The following is a 26,906-nucleotide window of genomic DNA, read 5'->3' as shown; positions in this document are numbered from 1 at the left end:
GGTAAAAGAGCTAATAAAGAAGACAGGGGGCGGCCTCCGGAGCAGAAAAATAAAATATTTTAATACACTGTGTGGTTTATTTGTGTTTTTACCACTTTTCTTGTAGGTGAATGGGTAGGGGTACGATGTACCCCATACTCATTCACTTAGGGTGGGGGGGGCCGGTATCTGGGGGCCCCCTTATTAAAGGGGGCTCCCAGATTCCGATAAGCCTCCCGCCCGCATACCCCGACAACCAACGGCCAGGGTTGTCGGGAAGGGGCCCTGTCCTCATCAACATGGGGACAGGGTGCTCTGAGGTGGGGGGCCGCAGTGCGCCCCCCTGCCCCAGAGCACCCAACCCCCCCATGTTGAGGGCATGCAGCCTGGTACGGCTCAGGAGGGGGGGGGGCGCTCGCTCATCCCCACTCCCTTCCTGGCTGGCCGGGTAGCGTGCTTTGGATACGGGTCTGGTATGGATTGTAGGGGGACCCCCTACGCCGTTTTTTTCGGCGTAGGGGGGCTCTCCTTACAACCCATAACAGACCTAAGGGCCCGGTATGCTCCTGAGGGGGGGACCCATGCCGGATTTTTATTTAAAATCCGGCGGGGACTTCCCCCTCAGGATTCATAACAAACGCCGCACACGTGTAGAATTGGCGGGAATCCAAGTCGGATCTCCCGTCGCTTCTATGACGCGCTTGCTGGGATGTGCTGTCACTATTCCAGTGAGTGTGAGATGTCGGCGAGATCTCGGCACCCTGTCGCCGAGTATCAGCGCGACGCTGTCCTGCTAAAAGCACAATATCACAAACACCTACTGTAGCAAAAAAAGAACCAGATTGCAGACTACCCTGTCCAGAAGTGGAAGATCAGGCAGCGGGATGTAAAGAATGAGGAATGAATAGAAGACTCAGAATGAGGTTCCCTATCAGACCACTAGATGGAATTGTCTTACCAGAGACTACAGAGCGGGGGGGGGGGGGGGGTTAATCTACAAGAATGAAGAGGTAAGGGGACAGCCAACACAAAGCATAGAATGGTCAGTGTAGAGAACATCCATATTATCAGTACACAGTAGACAGCATTATAATGAGAAGCTAAGGAAGAAGCTTCTCTAAATTGTGGTGAGGAAAAATCATGAGCGGCTTCTGCCAAAATATTCATATCCCCCTTGTTCTCTGCCACAGCAAGTGCATCAAACAATTTTAGTCCTTGTATATAGTTGGGGGAGGAGAGGCAGAAGAACGTTTGTGGCCAATAAGCCCCCCCCCCACCCGCTGATTCCAGAAGTGGTGATGGCCTCTAGAATAAATGAAATCTAGTGGCAGTAAATTCTGTGTCTGTCAGACCAGTCGCATGTTTTGTGCCATTTAAAGGAGCCGGAGTATAGGGATGGAGTGGTGTCAGGTTCTCCAGAATGAGGGATTAGCAATCGACTTGACAGAAACTTGAAGTTTCACCAGGGCCTACGATGGAATCAATGTGGTCTTTACAGCATATTCTCAATTCCAAGCATCTATAATCCTCTCCTGCGCAGTGCTGGACATGAATATCATGGAGGTTCAGCTAGTCCAATATGAGTAAACTTAGGCAACCCAGGTGCCAAGCGAATTTCGATGGCTGTGTCTATGAAGAATCTGGCAACAGTTGGGGTGGCAACCTATCAGCTTGTGTTGTTGGCCAAAAATGGCAGCTGGAGTGTGTAGCTAGCAGTCCTAAAAGCATTACGTCACTACCCAGAATGAGACTTCCAGCAAGGAGATGGAAAAAAGATTGCAAAATTGGAATGTGTAAACGCTATAATAATGTTACCCAATAGGTTAAACAGTGAGACAAAAAAAATAATAATAATAACTTAGGCCCCATTCACACCTCCGCGACAAAACGCCCGACGCCGGACACTCGTGCCGCTGGAGGGGGGAAAATCCCATTGCCGTCTATGAGATGGTTCACATCTCATAGACGCCTGCCGCCTAAAAAAAAGTCCCGGACCCTTTTTTTCCAGGCGGCATTGGCGTTCGGCCATACAAAGCAATGGGAAGGCTTTGTTAATAAAAAAAAAAAAGTTACACACTCGCGGCAAAATACGCCGCGTACGCGGCGTACCTTGTCGCGGAGGTGTGAATGCAGCCTTAGAGTGTAAGTCCCTCTTATAAACCTCTTGAGTGCATGATACTATGGTATGTCTTCTAGGATAAGGATCTAGTGTATACTATAGAGTCATCAAAACATTTAAGCCAGTAACCAGAATGATCATGTCCTTTTAGAGACCCAGGCTTTACCTGTCACAGCAGGCACAACCTCAAGGGGGTCTTTAAGGTCTGGGTGTCATAGAAACAGACCACGACCCTGGGCCTGTATAGTACCCTGCAGGTCAATATACTTACTGCATCATGTGCCACGGTAAAAAACAGGCACAGGATGCAGTGCCCAAAGCAAACATAACAGGCCGGCCCCGCTGCTGCAGGGTCAAGGTATGGCCACTGGAAGCAGTTAGATCTTAATAGAAGTGTCAGTCAAAGGAGGTAAATAAGTCTGGTGAACAAGTAGAGGAAAAGGCATCTATCACCTAAGGACTAACAAAAAATGGGAGCCTCATAAAGTGTTCAGGGTTATATGGGGACACTAGGAGGTAGATCCAGCAAAGCTTTGCCAGTATACAATCACTTACAGGTAGTGGCATACAATCTATAGTTTATGAATCGATTTCTGGGACCTGCACTGTATGATAAGCATAATCAAATTTAAGTTTAAGTCCAAAAAGTGTTTGTATGTATGTATGTATGTATGTATGTATGTATGTATGTATGTATGTATGTATGTATGTATGTATGTATGTATGTATGTGTATATATATATATATATATATATATATATATATATATATATATATATATATATATATATATATATATATATATATATATATATATATATTAGGGCTGTGCAAAAATAACTTTTAATTAATCGATTAATCTTTAATTTTTTGGATCGATCAAAATCTTTTTGATCGATTAGAATTCTTTTGATTTGGTACTCCCCTCTCCGCCGGCTTCTGGGCCTTCAGGGAGTTCCGTCGGAGATCCAGTAACGTCACGGACACCGGCGGGGCTTGCCGTGTCCATCTGAAGGGCTCCTTTGCTGTGCCTTCATATCTGCATGCCGGCGGGACCTTCCTATCTGCCACACGCAAGGGCTGTTACACTTCCCTCTATCACTTCCCTCTATCAACCTGGGATTCTACAACCATCCACTGGGAGTTGTGATAGTTCCCTTCATGGGACATCTACATGCCGACGGACTGATGTTAACCTCTCCTCATCTGGATTTAGCAGTGGTATCGTTGTACACATTTTTATACCAGTATCTTACTTAGCTACAGGTTTTTATGACTGCTTTTGGTACCGTTTGGTATTACTCCATTTTTACAGTTTATGTAGCTACATCGATTTTATCTCCAGTGCAATATTTATTTGGTTACCTAATTGAAGACTATAAAAGTTTTAATGCTATTCCCATCGAGCGCTGCCTTTGTGTGTTTTTTGTATGCCATCCATTTTTCCAGTGGTTGGTAGCTGCACTGGGAATCAGCCTGCAAGGAGATCAGCTAAAAGTAGTTGGATCTGTATGTGCGTTATAATTAATCGAAATTAGTCGATTAAAATATATATATATATATATATATATATATATACACATATACACACACACACACACACACACACACATACCATATTTTCCGGCGTATAAGACAACTTTCTGGATGCAAGAACATGCATCCAAAGTCGGGGGTCGTCTTATACGCCAGGTACGGTCTCAGTACTCACTTTTTTTTCCAGCGGCGACAGTCTCCCATGCTGCGAGCGCGAGCGTGAATGATTTCAAAGCCGCGCCTTCTCTTCAGTGTTCTGTGATAGGAGGAACACAAATCTTCCCAGCAGCGCCTCTGTTCTGTGTTCCTCCCATCACAGATGCCTTCTCATCCTCTGACGAGATGAGAAGACGTCCGTGATAGGCGGAAAACAGAACAGAGGCGCTGCTGGGAAAATTTGTGTTCCGCCTATCACAGAACACTCTGAAGAGAAGGCGCGGCTTTCAAATCATTGATGCTCACGCTCGCAGCATGGAGACTGTCACCGCTGGAAAAAAAAGTGAGTGTTTGCGGTTATTGCACTGGGGGGCAACAAGTTCAGGCACAGTGGGGGCAAGTGATGACACAGTGAGAGGCAAGTGAGGGGCAAGTTATGGCACAGTGAGAGGCAAGTGAGGGGCAAGTGATGGCAATGTGGGGGCATGTAATGTAATGGCACAGTGAGGAATGTAATGGCACAGTCGGGGCATGTAATGTAATGACACAGTGAGGAATGTAATGACACAGTGAGTAATGTAATGGCACAGTGAGTAATGTAATGGCACAGTCTGGGCATGTAATGTAATGGCACACAGTGAGGAATGTAATGGCACAGTCGGGGCATGTAATGTAATGACACAGTGAGGAATGTAATGTAATGACACAGTGAGATTTGAAAAGCCTGTTTCTGTCAGCGGTTCTGGCTACCCCTCAGCTTCCAGAAAGACTAGTAAGAAGGGGGTAGTCTTATACAGGGAGTATATCCCAAAATCAAAATTTTTCCTGGAAAATTAGGGGGTCTTATACACCCAGTCGTCTTATACGCCGGAAAATACGGTACATACACACACACACACACACATATATATATATATATACACACACACACGTGTATGTATGTATGTATGTATGTATGTATGTATGTATGTATGTATGTATGTATGTATATATATATATATATATATATATATATACATATATACATATACACATACATATACACACACACACACACACACACACACACACGGCTCAAAATTTCACGGCCTGAGCTACTAGCCAGGTGTTAAGAGTTACTCGCCACCAGTTCCCCCACCCAAACCCTACACTGCCCCGCCCCTAAAAACGACAATCCCCACAGCAATGGGGGTACAAATACAGCACAGCCAAGTAAAACCATTGGATGAAGCTGAAGTAATAGTAATTTTATATTGTCTATGTAATATAACAAAAAATGCCTATTTTTTGATAATTTGATGTTGATCAAAATTTTCTGTACCTCAAAACTCAATCTTTCTGCCCTCTGGGTATTCGTTATTCCATTGGAGAAAGCGGGTAAATATAATATGTTTGTCATTTTAATAATAAAAAAAAATAAACCTTTACAAACGTTCTAACTTGCAGTTCAGTCTATGTATTTTAATAAAATGGGTCACAGTGTGTTTATTGCAGCACACTGTGTTCTGATGTGATTGGGCCCTTGTAATTAAGTGCTGTACCACTTATTTTAATTAGAGGCCACAGTTTTACTTTAATGTAAAAAACATATATATATTGCCTAAAGAATTCCATTTTCTCTAGGCAATTCCACCACATATATTCAGAATTCTGTGGCATAAGCAGGTCAAAAAAACTTCTACCCAAAAAAATACACCCGCCTCAAATCTATATTTTTCATTAGAATGTAAATAGAAATGCAAGCAGCAGACTAACATTAAAGCCAGCTTAATATTTTAATGATAATGACCTTCATGTAAATGATGGGAAAAGGTCACTTTGAGATGTCCAAAAGACCAACAAATGTAGCATTTTTCTATTTTAATAAGAAGGAAAAATGAGCAAAAATGCAAATACAAAAACCAGTTTGACTTCTGAATACTAACTATGCCCATCTGCATGTCCTGAACTTCACTTGCACTTTTGATATTTGCAAGGTAGATCATGAAAGCAAGCGGAAGTAATTGATTGTTTTGTACTGTGCCTTATGCTTAACCACTGCTTTTTTTCCCCGTAAATACGTTTCCAACTTATATCTTTAATCATTTACATATTCCTTATCATATTCTACTCCCACAAGGAAGCTCTTAAAATGAACAGACATAAAAGCCAGTGTAGATCTCTTTGAGAAAAAAAAGAAAACACCTAATTCAATACAAAAAGAAAATAGTTTGTAAAAAAAAAAAACTCCCTCCCCACTTTTTGTCACTTAGTTAAACTGCCATTCTTTGATTCGAAATGAAGGAAACCTGAAGGGAAAATAGTTAAGTGATAAATCCACAGAAGTTCGAACAAATCCTTCTCAAGTCAAACTTTAATGTCAGAAAAAGAGATCCCCCTTCAAACAGACAGCAAATGATTAATATCACTAAAGGATAACCTTCAGGTTATTAAGAGCACAGTAATAAATTCTGTTTTTTCCCTCCTCTGAAATTCTGAACATCCTGTCCTATTGATCATGGAGAAGCGTGAACATACTGCAGTTATCTTTACAGTGTTTATGAAAAGTGTGTTTTAATGATTCAACATTGTTCACATTGAAGAAAAATGTGATAGTGAGAATGGCGTTTCATCAACAGAGCTTTACTATATATTACATAACTGGGCTTATGTGCGAATCTGAATATTAAGTCCTAATTTATAAAATTCTGTTGTTGGAGAATCACAAAAATAAAATGGGACCAAGAAAAAAAAAAAAAAAAAAAAACTTTATAACAGCAGATATTGTAAAAATCAACAATGCAATTACCGTATTTATCGGCGTATATCGCGCACTATTTTCCCCTTAAAATAAGGGGAAAATCGTGGGTGCGCGATATACGCCGATAGCCGCTTCCCGCACTCAGTTTGAAATCCTGCACCGACATATACCGAGTGCAGTACAGTCGGGTACATTCGGCTAGTCTCAGCTTCGCTCGTGCTCACGCATAAACGTCACAGAGCGTGAGCGCGAGCGACGTTGAGCCTTGCCGAATGTACCCGAGTGTACTGCACTCGGTATATGTCGGCGGAGGCGTTCGAACTGAGCACGGGAAATGGGGACTCGACTTGAGGCGCGCGCTGGAGAAGCCGGGAGGACACCATCGAGGCCGGAGACGGACGCCGGACCGGACGATGGGAAGACACCAAAACTGTAAGTAATAAAATCATATAACTTTTTTTTACAGGAATTTGGGGGGCAACTTTAGGGGTGCGCGGGAGAGCGTTATACCGCGATAAATACGGTATATACCAGTACTGAACTGTTTCACCACATTTTAATGGTACGGATGTTTAACTTACTTTTTATTTTTTAAATGAAATGTTGTTTATTCGTGTGTAATGCCGCGTACACACGGTCGTTTTTTGTGATGAAAAAAAACGACATTTTTAAAAACGTCATTTAAAATGACCGTGTGTGGGGAAAACGTCGTTTTATGTCTTCTGAAAAACTACAAAAAAAAATTTGAGCATGCTTCAATTTTTTATGTCGTTTTTCAAAACGTTGTTTTTGTGTCATTTAAAATGATAGTGTGTGGGTAAAACGACGTTTAAAACAACGTTTTTAAACCCGCACATGCTCAGAAGCAAGTTATGACGCAAGCTTGAATGGAACAGATTGCCGTCATACATGCTGAACGTAACTGCGCTTTTCTAGAGCATTTTGAAAAAACGATGGTGTGTAGGCAACGTCGTTTTTTAAAATGAAGTTTGAAAAACGTTGTTTTGTTTCATGATATAAAACGTTGTTTTATTTTATCACAAAAAACGATTGTGTGTACGCGGCATTAGGCATTGTTTCAATGAGAGGAGTGCTACTGTATTTTTGTTGTATATTTTACTCTTACAATGACAATAAAGGCCTTCTTCTACTAATATAAATGGCTTATAGCAATATGTGGTCTACTAAACTTTCAGACAAAAATAAATGTATTTTTTAAAAGAACGTTGCTCTCTTAGTTGCTAAAGGAATACAAATGTCTCAAACTAAATGCATCATTTCCCATGAGCCTATAGGCTATATTTTCAAGCTTAGAGCATTTTCGAGGAGAAAATGACAAAAGATGAAATTTAGGTTGCAAAGTGAAATCTAGGTTTGAAAAGGGGACATATATTGATCCCAAAGCAAAACGTGACAACCTACAGGGAACTACACAGACAATTATTAATGTAACTTACCCAGATCTTTTATTTTGGGCAGGACATTATGGGTGAAATTTTTATACGATGCGACCTTTCCTTCTGCAGATGCAATTCCAACATGTGACTCATATATGCGGACGCTTTTTGGTCTTTGTGGATGTTCATGTTGATGCTAAAATAAAAAATATTATGTGGTTACCATGAAAATAATTGTGATACAAAAACACCTTCCAGGTTAAAGCATATACATTGTATGAATTACTCAAGGACAGTGGTTCTCAACCTGGGGGTCGGGACCCCCTCAGGGGGTCAAATGACAATTTGCCAGGGGTCACCGAATCCTGGGCTGTTCCTGAAGCCTGCAGCACTCTCAGCCTTTTCGCAGCCATCCAGCAGGGCTGTCTTTGGAGCCTGTGGCCGCCCATTCAGTTCACAGCAAGTCTGTGGGGCAGAGACTAGAGGTCTGCTGACTGGTGAGGAATGTGAAGTGGGAGGGGCCGGAGGAGACCCCATCTCCTGATTTTGGCATAGGTGTTACTGCTGCGAGACGCTACAGAGCTGGAGACACAGTGAGTAACATTACCTGTGATTAGAGTTGCCATTTAAAGTACCCACTACAGTTCTCAGATCAGCAGATGAGAGCACCTAAGTTGGCCGATCAGAACTCCCCGCCAGCACTCCTAAAATGTACCAGAAGGGGTTTTAATACTGTACAAGTGTAAGGGACTTGGGGAGCCCTAAATGTTCGTGGGTTAGGGGCACAAATTACTTGTCTGGTCATAGGTGCTGACAACCCACGCTATGAAAATTCCACCGTTAGGGGTCCCCACAACTTGGGAAATTTTATCAAGGGGTCACGGCACTTGAGAACCACTGCTCTAGGGTATGCACTCACATCTTTCTAAACAAGTGACAAGTAGCTTTTTCTAAGCGCATATTCAGGGTTGCATTAAGAATTGTTCCACCCGCAGCATTCGTTCAGATGTGCAAGCTTCTCATCCAACATTAATCTTCCAATACATTAAACATAAGAGCACCGCCAATACTTATACCTTCCATATTACATGCTATCAATTAATAATTGCTAATAAGCTATTTTGACTTCTACATAATCTTGCCCCCTATAATTGCTACATCAGCCCCTACCTTCAATTTCCCAACTGCTTATATAAACAAATCAATCACATGTAACCGCCGATCCTTTATTTATATATGTTTTTCAGGCTATCCTATTTTATTGGAATTACATTATAGGAGAATATATTCCATTCATAATTGGTTAGTTTCTTGATGAAAGCATTTTCTATATGGGATATGAACTACATTTGTTTAGTTTCATTTATGAAGTGGTGTGGACTTATGAGTGGCGTCTAGATAGCTGTTTAATGTGTTTAGACAATGTTATCTAATTTTATGGTGGTGGAGGGTTGCTTGAACATATAGAATTTTGTGTCTAAATATTATTTAATTTGTTCAATGAAAATTTGCATTTTTGTAACACTGACAGTATATATTTGATTAGTAGTTAGGTTCTTTATACCAGCTATCTTTTCTCTAATTTTCTCTTCTTTCCTGGTTAATTTTGTGTGCAACGATTTATATAGGACACCGGAGCATGCTGGGACTGTGACGTCATAAGAGGCCTATATAAATCGTTGGGCACCGCACACCCGGCATTACAGCGGGAGGGAGCGGGAAGAAAAGAAAGAGGGAAGAAGGCGACGAGGAAGACCGGGCTGCCCGCTGCTAGTAAAAGAGCTTCAAAGAAGATAGCGGCGACCAGCCCCGAAGAAGGCACCAGAGAGCGGGGGAAGAAACGGGGAGCGTGGAGACGACACCGGAGAGCAGAAGAAAAAAAGAGCGGAGAAGACGAAAGTCAACCCCCGAAGTCAGAAGAAGACCTCCGGAGCTGACTAATAAATGATTTTAAAAACCTGTGCTGTGTGTTTATTTTTTGACACTTTTCCTCCAGGTGAATGGGTAGGGGTACGATGTACCACATACTCATTTACCCAGGGTGGGGGGCCGGTATCTGGGAGCCCCCTTATTAAAGGGGGCTGCCGGATTCTGATAAGCCCCCCACCTGCAGACCCCGACAACCAATGGCCAGGGCAAGACTTGAAAATTGCTGTTGACAAATGCTCGCCATTGAATCTGACAGAGCTTGAGCTATTTTGCAAAGAATGAAAGGGCAAAAATGTCACTCTAGATGTGCAAAGCTGGTAGAGACATACAGAGCCTTTGGAGTCACTCTGCACATGCCCAGTTTGATGTGTATTGCTAGAGAGTTGTTTTCTTTTTTTTTTGGACAGATGCATGTGATCAGCACAGGGCCAATCAGCACTGTCCAGACAGAGGGTCAGGGGTCCTCTAGCCTCATTAGATAGTCAGAGTGGAATGAAAACTCCTCCTACAAGCTTTAACCAGACACTGAAAGAAGTCACAAAACTGCTATATACTGTAGGTGTTTTCAACAGCCCCTTCACCCAGCCACCATTATTTATACAGATTCACTGGTTAACATTGTTTTAACATTGTTAATATTGTTTTAACTGTCTGGCATATTACATACTTAAATATTTAGAAAGAGTCTTACTTTGTAAGGATTTGCTGGTTCCCAATGTACCCAGTCATAGACGACGCTTTTTTCTTCTTGACACACATATTTTGCCCACGGTGAGATACGGTAAATAACCTCTCCCGATTTGGTCTTGATTACTACCTGAAATAAATTTAAAAAAAACATTTAAATGTGTTAAATATTTTGACTGTACATGTTCATTAAAGCAGTATTAAACCCAGAAGCAAACATTTATTATATTGCAGCTTACCAATACCTGTATGTGGCGGCTGCATTTTTTTTTGTTTTATTTAATTTATTTTCATCTGGTGATCCTGCCAGTACACCTGTTTTTCAACATATCACTGACGGGGTACACTGTCAATTATCAGCTTTTATTTATTAATTTAACCCCTTTTGCTGTCAAAACCATTTTTTGCGTTTTGTACACATGTATAAAAATCATTTTAGCCCTGAAGACTGCATAAAATCTCCAAAGACAGTTTACATATTTTTTTGCAGGTCGCACTGCATTAGATTCTTGCCTGTATGTCTGGGGAAAAATTACACAGGGATCAGGAAGTCATGTTTCATTGTCGCTTTCAAGTCAGCAAGGAGAGATAGAGAAGGCAAGGAGTTCACTTGGCTCCCTCCCCTCTACCAGGCGACACCCACCATGCTGGTTCCGGGTGCGCCAAACTCAGGATTGCATGGCAGGGGCAAATGTGCGGGGAGGCGGCCCTTACCAGGGGTGTTTGAAAGCAATCAGGTGGCTTCCCAGCTGCCTGATCATATCAATCCAGAGTGGAGCTGTGGCTCTGTGTCTGAATGGATACAGAGCAGCGGTTAGGCTCGGGTGCTACCATAGCAAGCTGCTTGCTGTGGGGACACTCAGCAGAAGGGATAGGCAAGGAGTGCCAGAAAGCGGACCTGAGAAGAGGAGGATCTGGGCTGCTCTGTAGAAAACCACTGCACAGAGCAGGTAAGTATAGCATGTTTATTATTGTTAAACAAAATAGAAAAAAACAAGACTAATATCACTTTAAATGTGAATCGTATATAGACCTTAAAAGGGGTTGTAAAGGTTTGTTTTTTATTTTCTAAATAGGTTCCTTTAAGCTAGTGCATTGTTGGTTCACTTACCTTTTCCTTCGATTTCCCTTCTAAATGTTTTGTTTCTTTGTCTGAATTTCTCTCTTCCCATTTCTCCTCAGTAAGCTGTTCAGTAAGCTGTTCTGGTTGACTAACCACAGCTCGGATGATGGTGGCATGCTTACTGAGGAGAAACAGGAGGTGAGAAATTCAGACAAAGAAAAAAAAAAAACATTTAGAAAGGGAAATTGAAGGGAAAGGTACGTGAACTAACAATGCACTAGATTAAAAGGAACCCATTTAGAAAATAAAAAACAAACCTTTACAACCCCTTTAACACTTTAAACATGTTACATTAAAAAACAGCCTGAGAATAACAGAGAAGACAATACAGAATAACAGTAGCCATAGTAAAGTAAAAGACCTTAAACGTATTTGAGGAGGGGCTGAAACCTCCCAGTGTTCACCATACAACAGCATAGCTATTTTAATACCAAGTAAGCCATTGAGACCAATCTGCTTGAGTTGTGTGGAGGCATCCCTTGCCAGAAGCAAACCGGCACTCATAAATGCCACATGAGTGAGTTAGGGCAATCAACCAAGGCCTGGCGGCGGATGTGAACAATGTTTTCAGTTGTGTCAATAGGGTGGCATTGTAATAGTCTCTAAAGTCAACATACCCCATGCCCCCCACTGATTTGCGTTTGAGAAATTTAGTATGAGAGCATCTTGATTTCCTACTTTGCCAAACATATCGACTAAGCAACGATTGCAATTTTCTGAAGTACACTAAGAGTATTGGGATGAGCAATGGCCTAAACATGTATAGTAGTTGCAGCAGTTTAAACTACTTAAGGACCGCCTCCTGCACATATACGTCGGCAGAATGTCACGGCTGGGCACATGTACGTACAGGTACGTCCTGTACTAGTACCCAGCCGTGGGCGCGCTCCCGCGACCCGGTCCGAAGCTCTGACACCAGCGGACCAGATCGCCGCTGGAGACCCGCGATCGGTCCCCGGGCTGTAAACCCCACTTTTTTCACTTTTACCTACAGGTAAGCCTATAATAAGGCTTTCCTGTAGGTATAAAGAATATCTCCTAAACCTGTACGGTTTAGCAGATATTCACCTCGCAATGCGTCGCTGATTGTAGCGGCGCATGCGCAGCGGGGATCCTCGGCTAAAAGGCCGGCAGCCGCTGGACCTTGCCGGAATGAAATCTTCCGCGCGCATGCGTGGGAGTGACGTCATCGCCGCTCCAGCCAATCACAGCGCTGGAGCGGCGATACCCAGAAGACACGCCAGAGCAAGGTGACATCACGCTCGGCGTGAACCAGGTAAGTGTTCTTCACCTCGTTCCGAGGCAAGCATTTCATAATCAGCCAGTATGCGGTGCATACTAGCTGATTATGCCTTTTGCCTTGCAGGTTTGAAAAAAATAAATAAATGTTTATGCATTTAAAAAAAAAAAAAATGTTTATGCATTTATTTACAACCGCTTTAAACTCCCAAACTGCAACTGTCATTTTCACAATAAACAATGCATTTTAAATGCATTTTTTGCTGTGAAAATGACAATGGTCCCAAAAATGTGTCAAAATTGTTCAAAGTGTCCGCCATAATGTCGCAGTCACAAAAAAAAAAAAAACGCTGATCACCGCAATTTTGCGCAAACCAACCGTTAAACGCTTATTGCGATTTTTTTTTACCAAAAATATGTAGAATACGTATCGGCCTAAACTGAGTAAAAAATGTTTTTTTATATTTTTGGGGGATATTTATTACAGCAAAAAGTAAAAAATATTGCATTTTTTCAAAATTGTCGCTCTATTTTTGTTTATAGCGCAAAAAATAAAAACCGCAGAGGTGATCAAATACCACCAAAAGAAATCTCCATTTGTGGGAAAAAAAGGACGCCAATTTTGTTTGGAAAACACGTCGCACGCGCAATTGTCAGTTAAAGCGACGCAGTGCCGAATCGCAAAAAGGGGCAAGGTCCTTTAGCTGCATTTTGGTCCGGGTCTTAAGTGGTTAAGCATTTTAAAAAGGCAGCTAATCTGCCAGACAAGGAGAGTATAAATTTAGAAAGGTAAGAGATCAGTTTGCAAATTTTGCAGGAAAAAGAGGTATAATTAGCCTGAAACCGAAAGGCCAAGGTTTTTGTTAGTTTCACTCCCATGTTTTTCTCTTTCAAAATATAAGGATAACATTCTTTAAGAATAGCTTTGGTAGCAGGATGCATTCCAAGGTACAACATATGCGACTATTCACTCTATATTAAGAAACCAAGCTAAATTCAGATAATGTGTTTTCTTCCTCAGCCAGGGAAGAGTCAAGATCGGTCAACATATATATGATGTTGACAGCAAACAGATTCATTTTGTGTCCTCTTTGGTCAAGTAGGAATCCAGAAATGGCTCATGGTTCCATTAGGAGATTGGAAATGAGAGGGGACAGGGGGGGGCAACCTAGCCTAGTGCCATTTGTGATAGTGAAGGTTGTAGATAACATAGCCGAGTTGAGCTGAGGGACGAGAGTACAGAGGTGTAATCGCAAAAAGTATATGACCATGAAAAAGTAATTTTTGTGGAGCCAGTGTCAAATATGTCCAGTGGACTCTGTCAAATGCTTTCTCTACATCCAAAGATAGGAGCAGAGAAGGCACTCTATGATGCTCAGCATGATGAATGATGTTGATTAGGCAACGAGTGGTGTCTGCAGTCTGTTATTCTTTCGTAAATGCTGAATGGAGTGAAATAAGGTTGGGAGCAGGTCGATGATCCTATTTGCTATCACTTTGGCGAATAGTTTAAGGTTGTGGTTCAATAAAGATATGGGCTGAAAGATTTGGTGGGATATAGGATAAGGGTTGTTAGCCGTTATAGCGGTTTCAAGTAGGGTCCCAGTTAGGGTTGTCCCGATACTAGTATCGGTATCGGGACCGATACTGAGCATTTGCACAAGTACTTGTACTCGCGCAAATGCTCCCGATGCTTGGCCGATACTTTTTTTTTCTCTGAGTGGGGGCGGGGATCGGTCGAAGAGAAGACTGAGGGGGCGGAGAGGGAGGCGGAGAGCAGTGCAGTCCTCGGGTATGTATAACATGCCACTGTAGGAGAACTGCTGCCGCTGCCACCGTCTAGTTGTTCGGCGCTCAGGGAACATAACAGCTTTCATTTGAATAGCTGTATGTTCCCCGCCGCGCATCGTCACAGCCCCTCCCCCTTGTCCAAGCACTTGATAGACAGAACACCCGTCTGGGATTGGACGGGTGATCGGTCTATCAAAGTGCCCGGACAAGGGGGAGGGGGCTATGACGATGCGCGGCGGGGAACACACAGCTATTCAAATGAAAGCTGTTATGTTCCCTGAGCGCCGAACAACTAGACGGCGGGGGAGACCTACACAAAGCCGATATTGGGAGACACAACGGTGCATTTGGGGGGAGACATGGCTGCAGTTTGGGGGGGGGAGACATGGCTGCAGTTTGGGGGGGGGGAGACATGGCTGCGTTTCGGGGGGGAGACATGGCTGCGTTTCGGGGGGGAGACATGGCTGCGTTTCGGGGGGGAGACATGGCTGCGTTTCGGGGGGAGACATGGCTGCGTTTCGGGGGGGAGACATGGCTGCGTTTCGGGGGGAGATATGGCTGCGTTTGGGTGGGAGACATGGCTGCGTTTGGGGGAGATGTGGCTGCATTTGAGGGGGAGACATGGCTGCATTTTAAAAAAAAGTATCGGTAATCGGTATCGGCGAGTACATGAAAAAAAGTATCGGTACTTGTACTCGGTCCTAAAAAAGTTGTATCGGGACAACCCTAGTCCCAGTTACACCCGGGATGTTATAGACTACTGTAAGCTAAATCCAAGCTAGGACCATAAAGGGAGAAACTCACATAGAAGTGTATGTATGTATGTATATTGTAGTGATAAGACAAAAAAAAGTCTGAAAATAGAAGATAACAAAATGATCACTAAAACAAAACAGGTGACCGTATTGATAAGTACATGAGAAAATAAAAAAATAAAAATATGAGAGAAAAAAGCACCCTCAGTTATATAATGGGGGGAGAAAGTTAAATAGACTGGGAAGCTATCTTAGTCTGGTCCAGAAGATGGAAACTGGGTTCCCAAATCAATGGTGGCGTGATGTGCGAGTGCGATGAGGCAGCTGCCAGTCAGGAGAGCTTTTGCCAGGTAGGTTCGCGGTCTCCATTCGTTTTGCATTTTAACTGCAAATAGTCAAACAATTTGGCAGAATTGTTTTCATTATATGTATCTGACTGGAACACCAAAGTGCTGCCTGTCCTATATAAAGTCTTTGGCCAATAGATATGCAATAAAAGTGTCACTTAAAAGCATGTGTGCTGTGTTCAAAGCACTGTCAATAACAAAATACCCAACCTAGCTTGCCTTGCACTTTTTATTCTTACAATAGGCCTTAATCAGCATGTAAAAATGAAATCCATTTCAACAATATTTTTAGATAAATCTAATGAAACGTAATACAACACGATTCATCCTTTTTTTTGTGTAGCTTTAAAGGGGTTGTAAATAAAAAAAAAAATCCCTAAATTGCATCCTTTACCTTAGTGCAGTCCTCCTTCACTTACCTCATCCTTCGATTTTGCTTTTAAATGTCCGTATTTCTTCTGAGAAATCCTCACTTCCTGTTCTTCTGTCTGTAACTACACACAGTAATGCGAGGCTTTCTCCCTGGTGTGGAAAAAGCCTCTTGAGGGGGGAGGGGGCGAGCAGGATAGTCAGGACGCCCACTAACACACAGCTCCTTTCTCTATCTGCAAAGTAGAGAGCGTACTGAACCTCCTGCTCGCCCCCTCCCCCCTCAAGAGGCTTTCCCCACACCAGGGAGAAAGCCTTGCATTACTGTGTGTAGTTACAGACAGAAGAACAGGAAGTGAGAATTTCTCAGAAGAAATAAGGACATTTAAAAGCAAAATGGAAGGATGAGGTAAGTGAAGGAGGACTGCACTAAGGTAAAGGAAGCTATTTAGGGATTTTTTGTTTTTACTTTACAACCCCTTTAACCACTTCCTTACTGGGCACATATACTCCTTCCTGACCAGGTGAAATTTCAGCTTCCGGCACTGCGTCGCTTTAACTGACAATTGCGTGGTCATGCGACGTGGCTCCCAAACAAAATTGACATCCTTTTTTCCCCACAAATAGAGCTTTATTTTGGTGGTATTTGATCACCTATGCGGTTTTTATTTTTTGCGCTATAAACAAAAATAGAGCGACAATTTTGAAAAAAAAACAATATTTTTTACTTGTTACTATAATAAATTACCCAATTTAAAAAAAAAAAAAAAAAAATTCTCAGTCTAGGCGATACGTATTATTCTACATATTTTTGTTAAAAAAAAAAAAAAAAATCGCAAGAAGCGTCTGGTTTGTGCAAAAGTTATTGCGCTTACAAAATAGGGGACAGAATTATTATTTTTTTTTACTACTAATGGCGGCGATCAGCATTTTTTTTCGTGACTGCGACATTATGGCGGAGACATCGGACACTTTTGACACATTTTTGGCGCCATTCACATTTATACAGCGATCAGTGCAATAAATATGCACTAATTACTGTATAAATGTGACTGGCATTGAAGGGGTTAACACTAGGGGGTGAGGAAGGGGTTAATGTGTACCCTGAATTGTGTTACTAACTGTGGGGGAAGGGGGGTGACTGGGGGAGGTGACCGATGCTGTGTCCCTATGTACAAGGGACACAGATCCGTCTCCTCTCTCCCCTGACAGGACGTGGAGCTCTGTGTTTACACACAGAGCTCCACGTCTTGTCCCTGTAGCCGCCGATCGCGAGTCCGTGGCGGACATCGCGGCCGCCAGGCACTCGCATCGGCATCTCAGCGATGCGGCGAGCGCGCGCGCGCGCCGCTGGCTGCGCGCGCAGGCCGTAAAAACACGGCCTCCCAGAGATGTAGAGCCACCCTGCGGCCGTACAAAGTCGTACGGCCGTCGGGAAGTGGTTAAAGTTGGTAGCAATATTTAAACCCCAAAAGTACTGAGTAAAACAGGTATGGCTTTGTTCAAATAAGTGGGTTTCCCAGTGGTCTGATAAGATTAGGGGGAAGTCTTGATTCCATTTCCTTGGATGTGACGGTATGATTTATACACAGGTTAAAATACATTTTATTTAATATTCATTACAGTTTTCTTTTTATTGTGTTAAACCTTTTTTTCTTTTCTGTGGTATTTACCGATGCAATATTGTCTGTCCCCTATATTCACAATTGCTGATATAGCACACCATAAAGTTTGCAAAGGATGGTTGACAAGTATTTGTTGCATTCAATGACAAGCCACATTGTATGAAGGTGAATCATAGCCCGGAGCTTCCTATAATCAGGTCTGCAGGTTTAGTTTCAGTACAGCTAGATACAGTATGTAAAAAAGTTGCTTTAGATTTAAAGTGTGCCAGTCTATCTGCTGCCTGGAGCAGCTACTTTTATCAGTCTATCACGTTAGAACTCAAGATAAATGTACTGGTCAGCAGAGATTTATGGCGTTCAGTCCCAGCCTCAAAAACAATCTCCAGGAGCATTAGCGGCTTGCTGAAATACAAGAAAGCAGCAAGTGGTGGGGGGAAAAAAAATTAAACATTACAAAATATTTTAATCAAAGACTTGATTAAACCAGTATACTATCTATAAAGTTACCTATTATATTTTCATTTGTATCAAAAGAAAAAAAAAAAAAATAATCACAAGCAGAAATTTAAAGTTAAAAACAAATCCTGTTTTTGGAGCTCCTGCCGCCTCCCTTTCTGAATAGTAAGCATCTGATGCAATTTTACTTAAGGGTTCTTTCACACGTGCGGAACGTTTTTTAGATCAGTTTTTTATCATCAGTTGATCCGTTTTACATCCGTTTTTCATCAGTTGTCATCCGTTTTTCATCAGTTGTCATCCGTTTTTCATTCGTTCTTTCATCCGTTTTTTTTTTTTAGAACTTTATTTTTATTACATATTTTGATGAAAAACGGATGTTAGCGGATGGGATGTTAAACGGATCGTCCGCTAACATCCACTTTAGGGTTTTCTTCCGTTCCAAAAAACGGAGACGGATGTTAGTACGCTATCCCATTGGAAAGCATTGCAGTCCATAAACGGACGTATGAAAAAACGGACGAACGGTCCGCATGTGTGAAAGGACCCTAAAGGAAATGGAACAGGCATTATTACTTCGCTTTGCTGTTGCTTCTGTAGGCTTCATACTGGTTGGACAACCGGCCCCACAAAGCGGTTTCTCTTCACAGGTGGCACGGGTACTAACAGGTTTTAACTCACAGCAGCAGGATCCAATGGCTATGTTAGCTCTCAGTCAAGTCTGTGAGAGCATGGGGGGCTGCAGATCTGCACAACGCTGGATCCAGATTGGGTTCAAGTATTATTTTTTGCGGGGGCTGGTTACTATTTACAAGTGCATATGCAGGAGGTATGTCAAAACAGCCAGAGCGCGCAAACCCAGAAGGAGGATCAGGCAAAGATGAAAGAACCATGCACTGACAGAAGAGAAATGGAAGAGGACTCAGTTTGAAAGGCAAGTTTGTCATAATGTGCTAGTATGCAGTACATACTAGCACATTATGGCATTAACCAGCAGTAGGGGGTCCATTTACCCTTTTCATTTTTTGAAGAAGCACCACCTCGCCAAGTGCAGCCCACTCAGCTGTGTTCTCTTACTACTGTACCCACATGCCATGGCCCCATCCATTCATGCTCCAATGAATTATTGGACATAGCCATGAGACTACAGCTCCCCATAGCATGAATAGTGCTGTGGTGTCTATGTGCAATAGGAAGAGAAACCTGCTGGTGCATTTTCTTTGTAATGGTCACTGGGACAGGAAGTATGGTCATTCTTGTATGTGGGCTGCACTCTGTGGAGTGCGTGGTTACTTAAAGGACAATTTCTCTGAAGGTGAAGTTGTCCTTTAACCACTTCCAGACCTTAGGTGTTTTTCAGATTCGGTGTTTGCAAGACTAAAACATTTTTTTCTGCTAGAAAATTACTTAAAACCCCCAAACATTATATATTTTTTTTTTCTAACACCCTAGAGAATAAAATAGTGGTCATTCCAATACTTTTTGTCACACCGTATTTGCGCAGCGCTCTTACAAGCGCACTTTTTTTGGAAAAAATTCACTTTTTTGAATTAAAAAATAAGACAATAAATTTGGCCCAATTGTTTTATATATTTTGAAAGATAATGTTACGCCGAGTAAAATGATGCCCAACATGTCACGCTTAAAAATTGCGCCCGCTCGTGGCATGGCGTCAAACTTTTACCCTTAAAAATCTTGATAGGCGACGTTTAAAAAATTCTACAGGTTGCATTTTTTGAGTTACAGAGTAGGCCTAAGGCTAAAATTATTGCTCTCGCTCTAACGATCGCGGCGATACCTCACTTGTGTGGTTTGAATACCGTTTTCATATGTCGGCGCTACTCGCGTATGCGTTCGCTTCTACGCGCGAGCTCGTCGGGACGGGGCGCTTTAAAAAAATTTTTTTTTGCTTTTCGCATTTATTTTTATTTATTTTAGAATTTTTAACACTGAAAAAAAAAAAAAAAAAAAATTATCACTTTTATTCCTATTACAAGGAATGTAAACATCCCTTGTAATAGAAAAAAGCATGACAGGTCCTCTTAAATATGAGATCTGGGGTCAAAAAGACCTCAGATCTCATATTTGGGCTTAAATGCAAAAAATAGAAAAAAAATAAAAAATGTCATTTTTTCAAATGACCAAAAAAAAAATTTGTCTCTTTAAGAGGCTGGGCGGGACTGACGTTTTGACGTCACTTCCGCCCAGCCGAGCTATGGGGACGGGCGAAGGAGATTTTTCCTTCAGTCTCGTCCCCGCTCACCAGCCGACAGCATCCGATCGCCTCCGCCGCTACCGACGGCTCCGGTAAGTGGCGGAGGGCGCGGGAGAGCGGCGGGAGGCCCCTCTCCCGCCACCGATAACGGCGATCTCGCGGTGAATCCGCCGCGGAGACCGCCATTATCGGATTCCAGACCGCGCACACTAAAGATGGATACCTCGGTTGTGACAGCAGCTGCTGCCGTTACCGAGATATCCGTCTTTAAAAATAGGACGTACATCGTCGTGCGCAGGTCTGGAAGTGGTTAACATTGTCTTAAAGGAAATAAAAACTCTGTTTTAACATTTTCTGTATTATGTTACCGTTTCTGAACCCTACCAAGACATTATTTAGAGAGAAACTGAATATTTGGGGGGAAACAATCTCAGGTAAAGTTCTGAGATGATGTTTCCAGCAAAGCATAAAGGCTGAACTGACATAATCTTGTCCTAGGCTACATGACCTCTTACATCTTTTTATTAAACTTGCTTGGCCGCTGAGAAAAGATATTGCTGAGCAGTGTTCACATAAAAAGCAGAACAAATATAATACAGTATTTGTCTATAAATATTTTTTTGCTACATTGATGAAACTTGACTTAATTTTACATTCTTTAAGGTGAGGGTGCCCTTCATCACCTGTTTTCACATCTCGCCTCTGCTGTTTGAAGTAGTTAAAATGATATTCAAGTTTTTTTTGTTTTTTTTAAATAACAAACATGTCATACTTACCTCCACTGTGCAGTTTGTTTTGCACAGAATGGTCCCCCGATACTCCTGTTCTGGGGTCCCACGGTGGCTCTCTTGGCTCCTCCCTACAATAGCTAACCCCCTCTGGGAAGTGTTCTTCCAAGGGGGTTACCTTGCGGGCGCGCTCCCATGTCATACACTCGGCGTCTATAGATGCTGAGTGTATGACTTTGTCCCGACCTCCGGCTGCCACGTCATTGAATTTGATTGACAGCAGTGGAAGCCAATGGCTGTGCTGCTATCAATCTATCCAATCAACGCCAGGACTCCCTGGAGAAGAGGACGCAACAGGTGAACGGGCTCAGGTAAGTAAAATGGGGGGCTGGGGGGCCCGTGACAGCCAGGTGTTTTTTCACCTTAATGCATAAGATTCTTTACAACCCCTTTAAAGCCAAACCACACATAGGAAGTACAGACCAATGCATAAGATTAATAAAACTGTTTCTGTATCCGCAGGACCTAAAGATTTTGCAGAAACCCCAGTAAAGTCCTGCCAAATCGAGAAAAGTTGGGGGAATCTGACTTTTTAGGATGCAAGCAAATATTTCGAATTATACTAATATAATTGCTTGTACTCTCTAGCAGGCTGGGGACAGATGTATGCACAGACATACATTTTTTAGATCATTGTGGGTTTCCTAGACTCCTCAATGCCTTTCTTTACACAGCGCTTGGCTGGTTACCTTTTTAAGCTCACATCTTCAGAAATTTGCTGTTAGGATCGCAGTTTGTATTTCCCTGAATTATTTGAGTTGAATGATTTTTGTGTCAGCAGCCCCTTGGGAGAGATATACTCTTTCCATGGACTTTTTCCATAAACGTTTTTATTGAATTTTAAATTTACACACATTGGAAAATATGGAAGAGTAGAAAAGGTGTATAAAACCATACATAAGCTTTAAAAATATAAACAAATGTGCAAGAAAGGTGCGCTATACATGACCTTTAGAGCAAAAATCAACAGAACAAAGAGAATAGGTAGGAGATGTCCTACAAGAGCAAGAGCTTTAAAAATTCCACAAGAACAACACATGAATTTGATGTCAATTCAACAAGAACATTTCACAGGTATCATTCAACCCATGGTTTCCAATTTCTGTCAAACGATGTGCAAGAGGCTGACCTAATAGCTAAGAGTAATTCATATTGATAACCGAGATTGACTTGAGTGAGGCTGCTTTTCTGGTGTCCGGCAATGACCAGTTTGGCTGCTATAATTATATGCGCAACTACTACCCTGTATGAGGGGGGATATTTGTCTATACCTATGTGTAGAGTTGCTAGAGCTAGCTCTGGCAGTACTAGTATACCAGGGATATCTTCGATTATATTAAATATTTTCCTCCAACAGCAAGGTTTTTGCAAGCCCAGATGTGAAGAATGTTTGAAGAAAGATTACTCACAAATATTGTGAAATTTAATGACATTATCATTAGAAGACAGCATTTTTGGCAGATACGGATTTCTAGATTACCCACATTTTTGCATGGGAAGTACTTTTTTTTAACTGACCAGACCAATTTTAATCCCTGATCAAACTGTATATGCTGGCTTGTACTGGAAAATGTTGAAAACGCAAGGGTACAACTCCATATGTACAATGGCATTTAATAGTGTGTTTGTCAGTATGTACAGTGGAACCTCGGTTTAAGAGCAACTTGGTTACCCTGAGGTATAGGGGCACAGAAGCCGAGCAGAGCCGAAAATAGGCCTGCAGTACCTCATTTGGCCTGAGGTACGGGGGCGCAGGAGCCGAGAAAAGCCGAACATTGGCCTGCAGTTCCTCATTTGGCCTGAGGTACGGAGGGCGTAAGGAAACGAGCCAAAGTGTCCTCGGGCCTTTTCGGCGCTCTCTGGCGCCCCTCACCTCTGGCCGCATTCGGTATTGCATCTCATTGAAGTCAGTGAGGAACAAACTATTTTCGTTTCCATTGACTTCAATGGGAAAACTCGCTTTGATATGCAAGTACTTTAGATTACGAGCATACTCCGGATTACAATCAGAATCAGTTCCAGGAGTATGCTCGTAATCCGAGGTTCAACTGTACTTCTTAACTGTGAAATATAGCACTGAATGTACATACTGGAGACAGTACAATGTACCACCTCTGATGCAATTATTCCAGTATGCCGCATAACGTACAGTGCTCTATGGGAAAGGCAAGCTAATGTTTTTTCATATTGGTGTCTTTTATGGAAGCACTCGTTATAGTCAGTATCCTAAATGGCTCTGTGTGATTGTAAAGGTGAAATTGTAAGCAATTATTAGCCATGTATTTACTGGTTTGCCTGAAGCTCTATTTTAAGCAGGAGTGAAGTAATAGTTGGTTCCATCTGAGGCTTATCAGGGGAATTTGCTTAATTAAACAGTACCTTTATGGAGGCACTGTTTGTACTTCTGCAATAACCTTTAAACCTTTATGCCCCATACACATGAGCGGAATTTCTGCCAGCAAAAGTCTGATGTGCCTGCTTCTGCTTTCTGGGACTGCTGCCGCCAAGCGCTTATGAACTCTTTTCATGAACTTTTATACAATACTTCATGACTAATCAGCCACTAACTTTCTTTACTAAGTCCTTATTCATGATATTTTATTTAGATTCAAGAGTCACTGTTGTCTATTACCTACCTTTCTTTGCGCCAACAATTTTTTCGCAAAAGTCTGATGTGAGCCTTTCATCGGAAATTCTGACAGCGTGTATGCTCCATCAAGACTTTTGCTGGTGGAATTAAACGCCAGTAAAGGTTTGAGAGCAGGTTCTCAATTTTTCAGACGGAAAAAAATCCTATTGGAAAATCTGTTCGTCCGTATGCAATTTCGACTGGGGAAAATAACATGCATGCTCGGAAGCACTGAACTTCTTTTTCATAGTGTTGTACGTCACCGCCTTCTTAAGGCTTGAAAGTTCAGAGAACTTGTGTGACCGTGTGTATGCAAGCCAAGCTTGAGCGGAATTACATCTGAAAAAAACATCCAACTTTTTTCCGACGGAAATTCCGCTTGGTGTGCAGGGCATAGGAGAAACTGAAGCACCCAGTGTTCTGTCCATTGGGCCTTTATTCATTTACTGTGTTTATGTGATTAATACGTTGTTTTTTTCCTTGACGTACACAAAGCTGGTTATATGCAGAGCATAGCCCCCCCCCCCCTACTGTCCCTTTCTGGTATAACTTTAGCTGCTGGTTTTAGTTACATACCTGTATTGTAAAGTCTTAGAATGTGTTACTAAAGTTGGTAGGAACTAGTGTATTCTGAGTCTAGTAAGCGAGTCAGCCACCATTTTAGGAGTTTGCATAAAGACAGCAAGTCTGTTTCTTCAATCTCTCCCCATCACCCCTCAGAGAGCTTAAAAAGTAAGTTGTTATGATCTCATTCTATGTTATAGAGCATTGTTTCCTTATTATAGGCAATATTGTACTGATTGATGTTTATTTTATCAATTTGTAGTTTCACCTGGCTTGTTCCAATAATTCTAATATCAAAGAAATATGGTATCTTAAGTTTATAGAGCAAGAAGATTTAGCTCTCTGTCCTAGAGACAGAACACCCAGGTGAAAGCAGTAATTGTACCACCAAACTGCCCCTTGTAAAATGCATCTCATTGGTGTAACTGAAGCAACAATAGTGTTTCCTACATAAAAAATGGAATCTGGGTGACCAAAGACCATGTGTTTCTCTAGGCCACAGCTTACTCAAACTCACTTTGCAACTGCATGAATCGCTAATGCTGTACAGCATAAAAAAAACGACAAGCACACAAACCTCACTGTAAAATAATATGAGTTAAGGGTTGCAGTTAATAAACGAGGATGAAGTCCCCGCACACTTTCAGGTACAGCCATTCGGCACGTAGTCCTATAAAGAGCTAATGTTGTATCATAAGTTTCTCTATACTGCCCAATTTTATGACCATTTTTTTTTCTATCCCTAGCTTTTCTAAGTTAATGGTTTTAGATATTTTTCATTTAAGTGTCTTTTGTCGCATTCATTTTGATGTCAGACAGTGCTTTTTAATTCTGATTTTCAACCAGCCTTTGCAATTTATTTTAAACTGCACAGTACAATTTTAAAGTTTTACTGCTCTAATGTCAATGTTGGGACTTTGATGTGAGCGTGGTGCTCAACCTGACTGCTGTACTCTATAAGCTTTGTTTGTTACTTACTCTTGGCATGGCGGCCACCTGTAAACCTAGGGGGCCACAATCTTCTATTGCCCAGGGGCCCCAGGAGTTGTCAGTCCGCCCCTGCCTCCTTCTACCAGCATGCCTCAATTTTGTAGCAAAGCAGTACAGAGAGCCTGAACATAAAACACAGGAGGAGTGGGATCTATGTTCCTCAATGGACTCATCGCCCATAATTACTACCTTTTCTGTCACTTGACCATCCGCTTTTTGAGTGCAAGCTCTATCCAGCAGGGCCCTCCGTTTGCTCTTGTATTGAATTGTGTTGAATTGTACTGTCTTTGTAAAGCATTGTGAAAACTGTCGGTGCTATAGAATTTCTGTACAAAAATAATAAACTCCAAGAAAATGTTATTGAGAATACACAAATCCTATTTTCTTCTCATCCATTAAAGGGCATCTTTTACATTTGTGACTTCCAAAAGCAATACAAATGGTAAACACAGCAACAAACGCGAACAGACTCAAGAATAAAAACAGAGGGCTGGGTACTGCCAGTCAGCCTGAAATACCTTATGCCTGAAGCTGGCATCAGAAGTCCATTTTGTAGAACTTAAAAAAACCTGTTAGCAAAAAAACACAGTTGGCAGCCTTGCAAAATCGGGTAAATGTTTGCTGGATGCCAAAAAGTCCAAAAATTACGCTCAGATTTAGAGTGCACCTTGATAGCACTCTGGTAGTGGAACCCCGATCTTTGAGACCATAAGGTTGAATGATGGTTTGTCCAAGCCAGTGGGACACAGTGGGACGTGAAGCCGGCTCACCCATACAGGGTTAATCCAGGATTACTCCAGGATTACAAGAATGGTTCAGGGTTTCTATAGGAAGCAGTGGTTGAAAAAAAAAACAGCTCACACCACATGCAGACAATGAAAGTAAAATTTCCTTGTGGTGAACTGGAGTTGGACAGAAGGATGGAACAACAATGTCCTGGTTAAGGTGAAAGGCAGAAACTACCTTAAGCAAGAAGGAATTCCCGAGCCACAATACAAAATCAGAAATGTTTCTTTGCAGGATAGAGCAGCAATGACCACCGATGGTAACAGTAGAGATAGGAATGGCTATGAGGCATTTGAATAATAATTTTTGATGACAGAGATGACCAGATTCAGACTCCAGAGTCACAGGGGAAATGAACAGGGGAACCACATTGCAAATTCTCTAAAACAAGATAGAAGGAGCAGAAATCTGGCCCTTAAAAGGGCTGAAAGTTAAACAGGTCTAGACCATGCTGCAGGAAGGAAAGATTTCATCCAATTGAGAAAATCCAAGTGAAGTATTGTTCCGTATCCAATGACACAGCTCTTTAGAAGAAAAAAAAGCCTTCCACAAAGCAGAGCCAATGAGAAGATGTCTATCCTCCAAGGATACTAGCTAAGAACTTAGGGATGCTGGTAGTGGGGGAAGGGTTATCCTAGGATGGCCTACCACTTTCTGTGTCCAATCTTCTTATAGATGGCAGTATA

General features: G+C 42.1%; 1 protein-coding gene across 5 annotated transcripts in view; it reads right to left on the bottom strand.

The window, feature by feature from the left end:
* The window catches only part of GBE1 (1,4-alpha-glucan branching enzyme 1), a 224,084-nt gene that overhangs the window by 125,063 nt on the left and 72,115 nt on the right, over positions 1–26,906 (bottom strand). For all 5 annotated transcript variants that reach the window (XM_040338757.1, XM_040338756.1, XM_040338758.1 and 2 more), the window contains 2 exons: positions 10,548–10,673; positions 7,988–8,123 (listed from right to left, as the gene is read on the bottom strand). In XM_040338757.1, the coding sequence (XP_040194691.1) occupies positions 7,988–8,123; positions 10,548–10,673 (262 nt within the window). The remainder of the gene's footprint in view (positions 1–7,987; positions 8,124–10,547; positions 10,674–26,906) is intronic.

Source organism: Rana temporaria, chromosome 2, assembly GCF_905171775.1.
Source record: "Rana temporaria chromosome 2, aRanTem1.1, whole genome shotgun sequence".
NCBI lineage: Eukaryota > Metazoa > Chordata > Amphibia > Anura > Ranidae > Rana > Rana temporaria.
This window is presented reverse-complemented; position numbering and strand designations above follow the sequence as displayed.